Genomic DNA, 16,054 nt, shown 5'->3' on the forward strand with positions numbered 1-16,054 from the left:
TCTCCCCTGCCGCTTCCCGCCCCCCGCCGGCACCTGAATCTTTTCTTCCGAGCGGGCAGGTACTCGCTAAGGGCAATGCTCGCTCGAGTAATTGTCCTTAGCGAGTACGCTCGCTCATCCCTAGTTGCAAAGTTTTCCGCATTGAAGACAATGGGAGAAACTCTGCGATCCTCAGCCGCTACTTTCCCGAAGTGGTGCGAGTTGGTTTTGATATAAAAACACCTCGCATCCGTGTGGAAATCGCACTTTCCAGTGTGAAATGACCCTTAGGCCGCTTTCACATAGGTGAGAAAATTATGTAAAATTTGTGCGTTTCAAGATGCACAAATCTCACGCGAATATAAAGCACATTCTTTTGAATGGAGTCCTATACAAGAGCGATTATTCTAGGTACCGCACCACGGTGTAGGCAGAAATAACAGCATACTCCTTGCGCATTTTCTCTGGAGGATCGCTACTTTACCCAAAGTAATGGGAGGCGTTTTTAAAGAAGAACGCCTCACATCCGCGGGTGAACTGAATGTTAGCGATATTGGGCTGAGTTTCAAGGTCCAATATTGCGCTCGCCCGTTTGAAATTAGCTTTAGATATGTTTTCTCGTAGTTGATTGGCGGAAGATTTTCTGCTGCAAAAAAAATCGGCAATAAATCCATACCAAAGGGCTTTTAACTATTAGCGTTTTTTTTTTCGCTGCGTTTTTCCCCCCCAAATGTCAATGGGACTTTCTAATGTTAAAATCGCATCGCACAAAAATCGCAGAAACGCAAACTTGTGATTTTTGTGCCATATGATTTTAACACTAGAAAGTCCCATTGACATTTGGAAAAAAAAACACAGCGAAATTGCAGCGAAAAAAAGTGGGTAAAAGCCCTTTGGTATGGATTTATTGCCGAAAATCTTCCGCCAATCCAGTGCAGGTCCAGAGTAGATTTCAGCCCTTCAATTCAATTGACTGGGTGAAGCCTGCTACAGATCTGCACCAGAATTGGCACCAAACGGTTGGTTTTTGGTGTGGATTTCCTGTACAATGTTCGGGTATTTTCACACAGTGGAATTTGTATTGGTATTTTATGCTGTGAATTCCACATTAAGGCCTCGGTCAGACGGGCGTTTCTTCGCGCGATTTGCGCATGCGATCTGCAATCTTTTAGAACCATTGCTTTGCAATGGTATCGGACACATGGGCGCTTTTCCACTTGTCCGATAAATTATAGGACACAAGAAATCGCAGATCGCGCCTATCTGCGATCTGCGATTCCTTGTGTTCTATTATATGCGCTCAACGGGGCCGGCGTCAGCAGCGCCGACCCCAGTGAGAACATATACTACAGAAAAAAATTCTCCTCTGCCACAGCTGTAACAGCTGTGGCAGAGAAGAATGATGTTCGCCCATTGAATTCAATGGAGCCGGCAATACAGCCGGCACCATTGAAAGCAATGGGCTGCCGGCGAGCGCGGGATGAATTTTCGGGAAGGGCTTAAAAATATAAGGGACCAATCAGGGGCAGCTCTCAGCTGGTCCTTGCGCTGAGCCAATCAGAGGCAGCACTCACCCATTCATGAATTCATGAATGGGTGAGTGAGAGCTGCCTCTGATTGGTGAGGGCTGTGACCAATCAGAGGCAGCCCATTCAGCAGGCGGGGATTTTAAATCCCCGGCTGCTGAATACGACCCAGAGCAGTTCAGGAGAACTGCCGGCCGTCCGCGGCTGAACTCCGGCTGCACGGAAAGGTGAGTATGTATATATATATATATATATATATATATATATATATTTTTTTTTTTTTTTTTTTTTACACACATTTTTGGATGCTTTTCAGGGAAGGGCTTATATTTTTAAGCCCTTCCCGAAAATTCATCCCGCGCTCCATGAATTGCAATGGGTTGGACAGCGCTCCTTTGATCGGGGCCTTTTCCCCGAAAACGCTGCTAGCAGCAGATTTTTTGGGCGATTTTTCGGCCCCGGTCACGCGATTTGCGGATGCGCATCCGACATGCGATCCGCAAATCGCGGCAAAAAACGGTCGTCTGACCGAGGCCTTAGAAACTGTATCAAAATCTGCGCAGATCCGCATCCGGAATTTGTGCTGTCAATAGGCAAAATCCATGTGCGGAATTCTGGTGTGAAAAATCACGTTTCTGCGTCCAGTACTGACATGCCACTTCTTAAGTCATAATTCTGCAAGTAAATTTTAACCATTGACGGAGCAAAATACGCCAAAACCACGGCAAACAAATGCAAATTGTGGACAATCCGCAGTATATCTTTCACGTGCAAACATACCTTGAGGGGGTAGGTTCACATGCAATGTTTATGCAGATTTTTGATCCACACGCTGCTAAAAACAGTGCGTCAATTGGCATGCAGTGTGGATTTTAAGTCCGCAGCATATCAATCTTTGCTTTGGCTTTTCACTGCTGATTTCACCCTTTGCAACACACAGGGTGTAATCTGACTAACATTTTAAATCATGCGGACTTTGCCATAAATTATACTGAAATGTATGTGTTGTATAAATGTACCTTTAGCGACTTTTCGCAGAAGACAGAATATTTTGCAACAGCGTTACGGAATATGCGGACCTTGAATTCTGTACCTGAATCTGCGAATTTTGATGTGGAATTGCCAACAAAATTCTGCTATTTTCAATTCTGCACCAAAATCTGCATGTTAGCAGTGCAGATTTTGGGGCAGAATATTCCGCACGAGTGTATAATCTGCAACACAACAGCATTAGGGCGCATTCAGACGACCGTATATCGGCTGGGTTTTCAAGCCCAGCCGATATACAGTGTCCCTCTCTGCCGGGTGGAGGAGGCTGGAAGAGCCAGGAGCAGTGCACTGAGTTTCCGCCTCCTCTCCACCCCCTCTCTGTTCCTCGGCACTATTTGCAATGGGAGGGGGCAGGACAGGGGCGGAACTATGCCTTGGAACTTAGCTCCACCCTGTTACGCCCCCTCCCATGGCAAATGGTGGCAAGGGGCGGAGAGGGGGCGGGAGCTCAGTGCACTGCTCCCGACTCTTCCAGCCTCCTCCCCCTGCAGAGAGGGATGCCGTATATCGGCTGGGCGTGAAAACCCAGCCGATATACGGTCGTCTGAATGCGCCCTTAACCTGTGTGAAAGGTCCCTTATTGGTTGTTTTTGTTCCATGTGCATGGATTTCAGATTAACGAGACAGTCAGAACACTTCTACAATAATTTAGCAGCCAGAATTCAATGACTTAGGTCTGTTATTGTTTTACAGTGTACTGATAGAACGTGTATATGATAAAACACACAGATTAGGTTTGGGAGATACAATCCCACATCTAGTGCCAAGGCAGTAGGATGAATAATAGTATCAGGTGCTTTACCCACCGGGTAGTGTCACATCAATATCCACGCATGTCTTAGGTAGTTAATAAGGTCCCAATCGCAGGGCCCAAGGTTGAAAAAATAAAAAATTGTATCAAAATCGAATTGATTTATACAGCTCTAAATCCAAAAAGTTGGGATGCTCTGTAAAATGTAAAGAAATGTAAAGAAAAAAAGAATGCAATGATTTGGAAATCTCATATATAACCATATTTTATTGACACAAACACAGAACACATATGAGAAGGTGAAAGGGAGACATTTTTCCATTTCATTGTAAAAAATTAAGTTATTTAGGAATTGATGGCAGCAACACATCTCACAAAAGTTGGTAGAAGCCTGACAAAAGGCTGTATGTGGTACTAATGAAAAACAGCTGGAGGGTCAATTTTCTACTAAGTTACCTGAGTGTATAAAAAAGCATGTTAGAGAGGCAGAGTCTCTCAGAAGCAAAGATAGTGGGAGTCTCACAATCTGTGAAGCACTGCGTCTAAAAATTGTGGAACAATTTCAGAAAAATGTTATTAAACATAAAATTGTGAAGACTTTGAATATCCCATCACCTACAGCATATCAAAAGGTTCAAAGAATCTGGAGCAATTCATGTGCAGAATGAACAAGTCTAAAGATCAATATTGAATGCTCAATATCCACTGGCCCTCAGGCGGCATTGCATTTAAAACGGCATGATTCTGTAATGTAAATTATTGCATGGGCTCAGGAATACTTCCAGAAATCATTGTCTGTGAACACTGTTTGCCATGCAATCCAGAAATACAAGTTGAGGGCTCTTTCTCACGAGCGTAGGTGTTTTCACGTGAGCCCGTTCAGATGGCACGGGCCCGGCGCATGTACGCCGAGGCTGCAATGCCATTGCCTGTCCTTTCCCTCCCCCTCGCTGACTCACCTCCTCTCGCCTTCCCTCCGGCTGTTTGCAATAGGAGTGGGCGGGGCTAAGCACCTGCCCTCTCCACCCCTTGTCTGCAGCCAGCGATGGGAGGGTTTCAGAGCTTAGCTCTGCCCACGCCCCTCCCATTGCAAACAGCCACAGGGAGGAGAGAGGAGGAGAGAAGGGAGAGGGAGTTTAGCAGTCACGCTGCTAAACTCCCTCCCACCTCCCTTCTCCAGCCGCTGTCATTGGCTCCTATAGGAGCCTATGCTGCGGCCGACATATTCCGGCACAAAGATAGTTCCAGGACTATCTTTGCTGCCCGCGTAAAAGCGCCTGGCACTATATTTGCCAGCTGGATGCTTTTATGCCACGGGAATACGCCCTAAAGCTGTATCGTGCAAAGAAGAAGCCATATATAATAACACAATCCAGAAACACCAGCGTCTTCTCTGGGCCAAAGCTCATTTAAAATGGACTGAGGCAAAATGGGAAACCCGTCTGTGGTCAAATGAATCAAAATTTGAAATTCTTTTTGGAAACCCTGAATGTCATGGCCTATGGACTCAAGAGGAGAGGGACCATCCAACTTGTCCTCAGCACACAGTTCAAAAGCCTGCATCTCTGATGGTATGGGGTATCATTAGTGCCTATGGCAAGGGCAGCTTACACATGTTGAAAGGCATTGCTAAGCAGTATGTAGAGGTTTTAGAATAACATATGCTCCCATCCAGACACGTCTTTTTCAGGGAAGGCCTTGCATATTTCAGCAAGACAATGCTAAACCACATAGTGCATCCATCACAACAGCATGGCTTCACAGAAGAAGAGTCCAGGGGATGAACCGGCAGTCCAGACCTTTCATGAATAGAAAACATTTGTTGCATTCCAAAAACAAAATATGCAGCAAAGACCCCGGACTGTTGAGCAGCAAGAATCCTCCGTCAGACAAGAATGTGAGCATCTGGGAAGTGAGGAGACCAATTGCTGGAGTTTGGGGAGGGGAATGTTGTCCCAGATTGTTGAAAAAAAAGAGGAAATGCTAAACAATGGTAGACACAGCCCTGACGAAACTTTTGTGAGATACGTTGCTGCCATCAGTTTCTAAATAAGTAATTTTTTTAAAATGGCATAGAAAAATGTCTCCCTTCCTTCTTCTGATATGCATTCTATGTTCTATTGTGAATAGTATATGGTTAGATGAGATTTCCAAATCATTGTATTTTTCCCTTCTATTTACATTATACACAGTGTCCCAACTTTTTGTAGAATTGGGAGTGTCCGATCTATATATAGTTTAATGAAATGGTGACATTCTTATACAAATGAGTATGAACAAAGGAAATGATTTGGACACAATGCAAAATCATTAAAGATGTAGTAATATGATTAACATACTTACACAAACCAGCAAAGCAGGCACTGGGGTACAATATTTAAAATGGATCATGGCTAGTAAGCTGGGCAAGTGGCCTTCTCGGGCTCCAGAGAAGCATAGCCTGTGGAAAGAGCAAGAGAGAAATTTTTTCCCTACAGCACCCAAGAAGTCTTTGATTCTTAAAGTGAATGTCCACCTTTTAAAGCGGGGCATTTTGTCCCATGAATAATGTGTCTAGTTACATCCATCCCATAATTAAACACTTTTTGTATTTACATGTATTGAAAAAAAAAAGATACTATCCTCAGATATTCCAGGGCTAATGTTAAAATAGCGCCTCCTGCTGTTTATATCCCCAGACATTTCAGAACTAATGTTAGAATAGCGCCACCTGCTGTTTATATCCCTAGACATTTCAGAACTAATGTTAGAATAGCGCCACCTGCTGTTACATTTAAAAAGCCTTTTTGTGTCTTCTGCAAACAATTTTCCAAAGTGGTGACAGTGCTGAGCCAAGTAGGCGGTCACGCACTCTCTGACCTCTCTCTGCCGCACTGGGTCAGCGGAGGGATCGCTGGCACGGTGAAACGGCTGCTTCTGTAGCTGCGGCATCGTCTCTGCCTTTACTTTATAGAAGAGATGCTGAGAGAGCGAGACAGCATGATAATTGCACTTGCTCAGCATCTGCAGAAAAAATTTACAGCAGCTTCAGAAGCAGCCAACGTGCCGCATCAGGGATCTCTCCGCACACCCAGTGGAGCAGAGAGATAAGCAATATAAGGCCTCCGACACACTAGCCATATGTCCGAGTTGTGCCCGAGAAGCTTGGATGCAACTTGCATCAAACACCATGTAGACAGCTGGCCATGTGAGTCCCATACGTGGATTGCCTGTACATTGAGGGCTCAGTCACACAGGTGCATCTGGACGCCGATGGGCCCCTGTTACTGCAGGATAAGACGGCCGCACTGCAGGTGCAGACGATTCTCCGCACCGTCGGAAGAAAGAATACATGACCGGCTCCATTGCCGGTCATGTGTTCTTTCTTCCGGTGGTGCGGAGAGTCGTCCGCACCTGCAGTGCGGCCGTCTTCTTCGTGCAGTAACACGGGCACATCTGCGCCCGGATGACTGAGCCCTGACATACATTTGCATGTCCTAATTGTTGTACATGATATGTGAAAAAAATGCAAGTTGTTGCAATAGTTAAAATAAAAAAAACTATCGCTGCAAGACAAAACTTGTTCCTGTATATTACCCCCATGATGATGCATTCACAAAAGCCAATTTTTTTGCATGACCTTTGTGCATTGCAAGACGCACAACGCTTGCACTGAAATAGACCCCATTGTTTTCAGTGGGTCTATTTACATGTGCGACTTTACTCTTGCTGCAATGATGCCAGAAAAATTACATCATGTTGTATTTTCTGCGAGTCCACAGAAATCTTGCCCAGTGGGCGAGGACAAGTAATCAGGACTCGCTCACATTGCACTCGCACGTACATGCGAGTATCATAAGTGCGATTTTCTAATTTCTCCTATTAAAAACACATGTGTTTTTCACATGCATTCAACAATGCAAGTTTCTCACAAATTGCAACGCATTAAGGGCTTATTCAGATGGGTGTATATCGGTCGGGTTTTCACACCAGGCCGATATATGCTGCCCCTTTTTGCAAGGGGAGGAGGCGGGACGGGAGCTAATGCACTGAGCTCCCACCCCCTCTCAACCCTCTCTCCACCCCTGTCCCACCCCCTCCTATTGCAAACAGTGGCAAGGGGCAGAGAGGGGCACTAGCTCCAGTTCTGTTCTGCCTCCTCCCCTTGCAGAGAGGAGCAGTGTATATCATCCGGGTGTGAAAACCCAACTGTTATACGCCGTCTCAATAACCTGTCACAGTAAAAATCGCAATATCGATCTGAGTTTCTCGGGGAAATATCACGCTCGCCCATGTGAACATAAAATAATGGGTTCTTTTAATGTATGATTTCTCTGCTTCTTGCAACGCGCAGAAATTGCGAGTACAATTTCTACACCGAATCTCCATTGTGGATTTGGAGATTTTCCTGCCCTCTCCTGGTTTCTCTGGATGCCCCATAGGGCATAAGAAGTGGTGCATTATTAGCTTGCAGGGACTACAGGTGTGACAGCTGCCCCTTCCCTGGGTCTAACTGTCTACACCAGGTGAGTCCGATTTTGGTGTTCATCACTTTTTGCTTTTGATACTTTATTTTGTGGCGCTGTCCTTTTGACGCTGTTCTAACGCTCAATCTTGGAATATCTGAGGATATAAACATTTTTTTTAATAAGAGCTGGATGTAACTAGGAACCATATTCTTCATAGTACAATCCCTTTAGGGTCCAGAATCATGTGCTGATTAATATAATCTGTCTCCTAATACAGCGCTTCATGTTCCCCCCCTAGAGAGAGCATTGAAGGGGCTGTGTGTTCGGTTAAAAATTTGGGGAATTATTTTAGTGGACTTGCCAGTTTCACTTTATTGTGACTGCGATCTCTGACCCCCTTCCTGAGACATTCAATGCATGTGTACATCCAATCTGCTGATGATGTGATTCTATAACATTTTTGCCACCACTAGGGGGAGCTAACTCCATACTGTTTATACATGGAACACAGTAATAAAACGGTGTGCAGTAAACTCATTCTAATGGCAGCTTCACATTCCAAGTGCCAGAGCTCCAATAATATTCAGCACATAATTTGGTACCTATTTAGGTTAAAGAAGAATGTAAAATGGTCTGTAATGGCAGACAAAAGCTTTAAAGGTAGCCTGCCACCTAACATGTATATTATAAACCAACCATTTCACAAGATGGGGCATTGACATAGCCAAACCTTCTCTGTTCTCCGTGACTCCACTGCCCTGAAATTGCAGTTTTTGCTTGGGCTATGCTAATTACTTTCCAGCAGTCCTATGGACTGCCTTCTTGCTGGTCTGATCTGGGTCCCCTTTCAAAAACACAACTCTTACCCTTCTGCTAATTTAGGCCGGTCTTACATGACCAGATTTGAACTGCGGATTCCGTAATTGGACTTTCCACGGTAAAACGCGGGCATTGAAAGGCATGCATTTTCAATTTTTCCTTCACTCGCGGATACAAATTGCGTATTCTGGGAGCGGAAAAAAAATCGCAGCATGCTCTATTTTTCCACGGAATCTGCGCGGGCGGCCGTTGACCCACAGCACATACGCAATTAATATTGCGTATGGGTTGCAAGTATCTGTGTCATCGCTAAGCAACGGCGCAGGAAATTCAAAAAAAGAAAAAACCTGTACTGCGCATGACCCCCTGCGAGCCTCCGCTGTCATCCACAATACAAGTACGAGACATCAGTCATTAGCAATGGGGCAGACCAGCAAGAACACAGTCCATACATCGCTGCACAAAAACCAATTACAAGGCAGTGGTGTCGCTGGGAAGAGCAGAAACGGTTCCACTTTTCTGCCAATCCCACGTCTTGTATAATGGTTGGTGTATGATATGCATTTTAGGTGGCTGACAACCTTTAAGGAAAATTAGCATTTGAGTTAATCAGTGCATTGACAAGGCGATGATTGCCGGTAACATACAAAATACTGTAAGTGGAAGCTCACAATTTGCGTTCATCAGGTTAGAGCGCTATATTAAAACAGGAAGATTAGTGGGAATATTTACAGGAATCGTGGCGCAGATCACTGTGTAACTGATGAGGCTCATAAGGCAGCAGCTAAGCGCTAATTATCATCTTCCTAGTTATAGTCTGTAAGTAAAAGTGGCATTTATGCTAGATGAAGTGAAAGACTTTATTTTTCTAGGCTGCTTAAGAATAGATACAACTGCTGGCTTTATGTCCTGTTGTATTCTCTGGCCAGGAAATGTCGCTACAGCTTTTGTACATTGCGGCACGATGCGGACCTGTACATTTCCTACATCAAGAATTCATTGAGCGGCAGCCAGTTTAGGCCTTCGGCACACTAGGATTTTTTCGTCCATGTCCATTAAAAAAACAAAGTTTTTGTACTGTGTTAGCCAGTAGAGTAAAGTGTGATTGTTCCCAGCAAGAGAAACCACGTAATCCTGTAGATATGATACCTTTTAATGGCAGGTATAATACATCTATAGCCCAGATAAGACTGCTGGCCTGGTGATCCCCCCAACAGCAATTCAGGGACTATAAGGCTGGGTTCCAACAGGGTGGAAATCTCACGGCTTGGCTGCACCAAAAAGTCGCAAGATTTTCGTGGGAGAGCTGCAGCTTCAAAACCTGTGGCATTTTGCCGCGGGTTTTGGAGCGGTTTGGCTGCTGCGATACCGTTTCGGCATTCTCTCCCCGTAGAGAGGAGTGAGGCTGCAATGGAAAAAAAAGAATTGACATGCTGCGGCTGTCAATTTCACACCGCATCGCCGGCTTTGCCCTGCTTTACCGCAACGGATTGACCGCCCCGTCTGGATGAGATTTTTGTAAAATCTCGTCCACTTGGCTGGCTAATCCCGGGATTAGGAGCCGCGGGCGGATTTGCCGCACAGAAATTCCACACCGAATTTCCGCTACAAATCCTGTCTGAACTCAGCCTAAAACTTTCACTCCCTTATCAGGGTCTAGTTAAAGATGTTCGTGTTTCTGTTTCAGTACTCCTGGCCTGGTGATTCCCCCAACAGTAATTTAGGGACCATAAAACTTTCACTCCCTTATCAGGGTCTAGTTGAAAATGGTTAGGTTTCTATTGCAGTATTCCTTTAAGCCTTTCCAATCCAATTTGTATCCTGGTTTTCCTAGGGGGCTTACTCTTTTTCTGATGTTACACAGCGGCGCTATCTGCTGGCTAAAGCCAGTACTGCATGAGGTGACATGTTGGATAGGCTCCGACAGCAGAGAGGCTGGCAATATACAGTAAGAGAACCCCGACAAATGTCTCCCAACATCGAAGCTGTACAGCCTTAAATCATAATGTCTTCAGAGGGTCAGACAGTGGATTAGAAAGGGTTAAGTGCAAACCAATCACATCCATGTCTGTGCCTTGTCATACGTATGTGTGTCATAAGTGTGTATAAATATGCATGCCTCTTTGGATCTATTTCATGTTAGCCTGAAGCAGAACCTGAGAGGTCCGGAAGCTCCATGTAACATCATGTATTTTTGTTAGCCATTATAAAGTATCATATATACAAGATTACCTGGTTTTGTCTTGCTGGGAACAATCACATTAAAAAAACGGACTACGCAAAAATATGAACCCATATTATTCTATGGTGCAACACACTACCGGATTTTTTCATGCAAACACGAACTGCATGAACAAAACTCACGCATACACAAGCCCTATCCGTTGTATGGAAGAGGCTTGCCCATTCAAATCAATACGCAGAGAATAGGGCAGCATATGGATGCCATCCGTGTGCAGCTTGCGAGCTGCCCGTTTTTTTTTTAAAGATGCAGAAAAAAGAATTGGGCTTGTTTCAGATTTTTTGGGGACATGAAAAATAGATGGCATACATCTAACTTCATCTCCAGACAGACACTGAAGCAGCAGAGAATGCTGGGCCACTACGAAGGTCCGGACTTGTTCACCCTTGCCTATGACAGACCCCCATTAATTTAGTTTCTATCATTTAAAAAATGATGGCGATACGTTTAAATACTTTTATTCGTGCTTCCATTTTTTATATGCAATATTTTTTTTCAGACCCATCTGGGTGCCACTGTTAGCCCATAGACATCAATGGGAAGAACTAAAAAAGGCATTTTCCCTTTTATCATAGTTCACATGTGCGTATTTATAATTTTTTTTTTATTATCTGCATTTTAGCAACATAAAAACAGCAAAAAATAGCTATTCATTTTTACACAAAATAGGGCAGATATTGAGTTTCTAGCTTTTTTTTTATCCTTGTGTAACAAAAAACGGATGCAATATGGAAACCGACTGACTATGGCCGGCTGCTCACGACCGGGTCGGATTCCGAATGTGGGATCCCGTACCCTGCAGGTGACCCTGCATACCTGTCAATTTCTTCTTTCTTCTGTACTGCAGATGGTCCGGCCAGTGAGCCGTCAGATATTCGCAGTACAGATTTTCCTGCGACCTTTACGCAATATTAAATGCGGAAGGCCTGCGGGTCGGATGGCCTCCATTGACTTCAATGGAAGCCGTCCGTGCAGAAAAATAAAGCATGCTGCAATTTTTGCTCTGCGAGCGGAAAATCCCAATTGATTTCCACTCATGTGTAGGAAAAAGTGCTTTTCAATAGCAAACTATGGACGGTATTTGCTGCGGAATCCAGAGGCAGACGCCCATTTCGGATTCGGCAATGCAAATATGCCCGTGTGTAAGCTACAAGTGTTCATAAGTATATGAGAGCATTCCCAAAAGGTTAGTCATCCAATGATTCTGCCGCCTTTAGGGTGACTACCCACTACAGTTCTTTTTCACTGCGAAATTCGCAGCGTTTTTTTTTCCAGGGGTCTACGGGACTTGTTAATGTTAAAATCGCATCACGCAAAATTGCAATTTCGCAGTAAATTGCGATTTTGCCCCAATGCATTTTTAACATTAGAAAGTCCCATAGACACCTGGAAAAAAAAAACGCAGCAAATTCGCAAACACTAGTGGGTAGTCACCCTTACACTGCATGCTGGGTACATATACCTAGTTGGGTGCAATGGTGGCCATATTGGCTTTTGCCCAACGAGAAATAATATATTTTTGTGTATTCGGGGGAATCACTTACTGACAAAATCAATACAGTTGTGAAGCTTAGGTAGGTAATATCGAGAATGGGGGTACAACTAATGACAGAGCACAGCCCGGCCTTGTGAAATCACGAGAGATAGTAGTTAGGTTTATTGAAGATTGACTACTGATTGCGCAAGAAGAGGATGTTAGATGCTAACTCTACAATGGTCAACCATATGGCATCCAACCTTGATGAGGTAAAGAGGTATCCGTTAATCCCTCCGAATGTAGACAGCGCTACTGAGACTGGCATGATCCAGGAAAAATATCCCAGTAACTTTTCACCAAAAGTCTAAAGCAACAGAAGGGGGGAAGAGGCTGAAAATATATGGAGAGGAACATAGTGCAGACTGGCCGAATGTAGCTGAGGAAGGGTCTACTTACAACTGCCACAGCGTTGGATGATAACAGCTCTTCAGGTGTCATAGCTGTGAAATAGGCTATGTTGGTGAACGTGTAGACAAATGTCACCAGCGGGATGGAGATGAATATGGCGCGAGGTAGATTCCTAGAGGAGAAAACAGCATTACATTGATTTTTTTGACATTGAATTTGTCTTTAAACTTTTTATTTTTGTATTACATTACGAGAACTTGGTAGGTTTACCTGCAGATCTACGCAAAACCAAGACTGTGCGTATTCACTGTGAATGTGAACCTTCTTGGAGTTTTTTTGCACGCGTTTTCACTGCGTTTTTCACTTGTGCAAAAAAATGAAAGAAGGTCCCATAGATTCTTCATGCGTAAATATGCAGTGAATACACATGTATCATATTTATGCCGTCCCACTGACTTCAGGGTGGCTTCGGACGGACATATTTGCGTGCGGTTTTGCGTACACAAAAATTCTATGTGCAAAACATAGAAAATAGACCCAAATGATTTCAATGGGTTCGTTCTCATGTCCTTTTTCGTGTGTACACTTCTTCTGCGCACAAAAAAATAAGACCTGCTCTATTTTCCGGCCCCATAGAAGTGGGGGCAAATGGGAGTGCAATATGCAAGAACATGCCAGATATGCTGCGCCATTCAGTGAAAAAGAGAACACATCTGGACCTCATTAAGTTAAATAGCCTTGTAAGTCAAGACAGGGATGTGTCACGCACACATATGAACAGGGCCCGCCCACATGCACAAAAAAGTACAATACAATGCGCCTATTTGTGTGCAAATCAACCTAGTTCACTACTCAGAGGCGCTTGTATGAAGCCAACCTTAACCCCTTTAGTGGCACGCCCGTAAAATCTCCGGGGCTTGCTGCACTGACCATGCAGTTAAACCCCAGAAGATTTCTGTGGACAGCTCTAGTGCTGAAATGCTGACCAGGACACTCAGTTATTGTGCCACTGTACACGTTTGCCATGTTGAATTACCTCAGGAAAATCTCTGGGGCTTTCTGCGCTGACATGGTAATAATAAACCTGCCACTGAAGGGGTTAATTGGCAGTTTTGGTCTGTGATTTTTATTTTTTTTTTAATGCGCATGAAAAAAATGCATTCCTGAATACCCCAATGCAAATCAATGGTGTTTAAGCTGTCTGCTTTACGCAGCGCTCTGCAATTAAAAGTGGCCATCTGCATGTTCTGTATGCATGTTGGGCGGACGGTCAGAATCCTCTCATCTGATGAGCCCCATGCAGACTGCAGCCTGACCTTGGTCTTCAGTAATCCTCACTCAACCACATGGCAATAAATACAGGAATTACCGTAATATTAAACTGACCTCCTGGGATCAACCAGTTCTTCTGTGACATAATTCAGAAAATTCCAACCACTGAATGCAAAAGACCCCTGCAAGAAGGCGAGCGCCAGCTGTCCCACCGTGGGGGTCTTCCAAAAATTAAATGCGTTACTGGGTTTTAGTTCTTCATAATGTCCTGGAGATGCAAAGATAAATGATTCTTATGTTCCTGTGTACAAGTAAGTAATCTGAAGCGAATACATCCCTAATTAGTAAGCAAGGCTCATGCACACAGTGAACAGATCCAGAGCGGTCGCCCATGGAGTCCCTGTGGTTTCATACTACGGACCCCTGGGCACTTGTCATGGCACTGTAAGGGTCCCTTCGCACCGATCATATTCGCTGTGAGCACTGAAGTCAAAACTGGTGCAGTTTTGGGCACTGCGGATTAGCTTTGTATTTGCTGCGGAAAGCCTAGTCACTATGGACCGTGTGATGGCACCTAAGGCACTGCATCCTCTTCTAGAAGCAACATGTCTGGGAGAGGATCCCCAATATGGCACATAGTGAATGGTGCTTTGTGATTTGACTACCATATTCTCACAGAATACAGGAGAAAAGACTTTTGTGTGCCTCAGGGGCACTCGGAGGTACAGCATAGGCTCAATTAATTATATAGGTACTGTAATCTATACGGCATAATTCGGTCCATTTTTGGCCTTAGGGGTGTGGTTATAAAGGGCGCATCTCTGCTCCTTACTGAAGGGGGCACCATTGGTAATTGCCTGAACCCCCAGAGCTTGCAACCCCAGTCCCACACTTGGTGCTCAAAGCTATAGAAAGGCAGTTGCACCTGCTTTAAGCAGCTGTCTGGCGATGTTGTAATGACACTGTATGGTTGTATTATTTGGGTTTTAAAGGGTACACTATCAGTCACACGGGCACATCGGCGCCGGTGTACGGGTGCGGATGCGCCCGTGTGACTGAGCCCTCAGGGATCATCAATAGAAGATATAGCACAAGACATCAACCAATCTAAGCTTATCCCTTACAAGCCCTGACTACGAACAGAAGCAATAGAAAATGTTGTACCTTTAAATATCTGCATAAACCCAACGACTATAATAAGGCCCAATGCTAGAAGCTTCCCCGCAGTGAATATGTCCTGGATCCGTGTTGCCCACCGGACGCTTGAGCTGTTCACCCATGTGAGGAGTACTGCAATAGATCAGATGAGTGAGTTTAATACATAAATCATTTTTTCTGTGATACCGTAGTATCTTCTACAGAACTACAATGAACTTACTGGTAGGACAGCACAGTCTATTACATTAGGGCCTTCTCAGATACCGAAGCGAGGTGCAAGCTCTGCATCTCCCATAGCTAAGCCAATGCTGGGCAGAAGGGAAATTACCATTGGCTAATCACCAATGTCCATAATGTACATGCTGGGACTTGTAGTTGTTAGCTTCTTGTGTTATGATATGGGCTGTCTTATGTATTATAAGCTTTGTGTAAGAATGTTTGTATATGATTGACTTTTTAAAATCTTTTTGGTTATTTTACATAGGTTCTTTACATTTGATTAGCTACTTTTGCCGATTTTAACAGTAACCAGTATAGCGGTAATCTTTTTCTTTTATTCTTAAGCATAAAGTGGTGAATTTATAAAGGAACTGGCACCAACATAAGGCAGCAGATTCTGTTCAATTTGTTTTTATTTTACACGATGCTCACCACTGTTGAAGGAAAATGGGTGGGGCATAGAAGGGGATGGGCCATAAAAGGGGATGGGCCATATAAGGGGATAGGAGGGGGTGGGGCATAGGAGGGGATGGGCCATAAAAGGGGGTGAGACATATAAGGGGATAGAAGGGGGTGGGGCATAGGAGGGGATGGGTCATAAAAGGGGGTGGGGCATATAAGGGGATATGAGGGGTGGGGCATAGGAGGGGATGGGCCATAAAAAGGGGTGGGACATATAAGGGGATGAGGCATAGAAAGGCATGT

General features: G+C 44.4%; 1 protein-coding gene across 1 annotated transcript in view; it reads right to left on the reverse strand.

Moving 5' to 3' along the window:
• SLC7A10 (solute carrier family 7 member 10) overlaps positions 1-16,054 on the reverse strand; it is a 72,000-nt gene that overhangs the window by 13,270 nt on the left and 42,676 nt on the right. Inside the window, exons 4-8 of the mRNA XM_066584184.1 lie at positions 15,137-15,262; positions 14,087-14,240; positions 12,749-12,872; positions 12,553-12,656; positions 5,650-5,746 (exon numbers count right to left, since the gene is read on the reverse strand). Of these exons, the coding sequence (XP_066440281.1) occupies positions 5,650-5,746; positions 12,553-12,656; positions 12,749-12,872; positions 14,087-14,240; positions 15,137-15,262 (605 nt within the window). The remainder of the gene's footprint in view (positions 1-5,649; positions 5,747-12,552; positions 12,657-12,748; positions 12,873-14,086; positions 14,241-15,136; positions 15,263-16,054) is intronic.

Source organism: Eleutherodactylus coqui, chromosome 11 (assembly GCF_035609145.1).
Source record: "Eleutherodactylus coqui strain aEleCoq1 chromosome 11, aEleCoq1.hap1, whole genome shotgun sequence".
Classification (NCBI taxonomy): domain Eukaryota; kingdom Metazoa; phylum Chordata; class Amphibia; order Anura; family Eleutherodactylidae; genus Eleutherodactylus; species Eleutherodactylus coqui.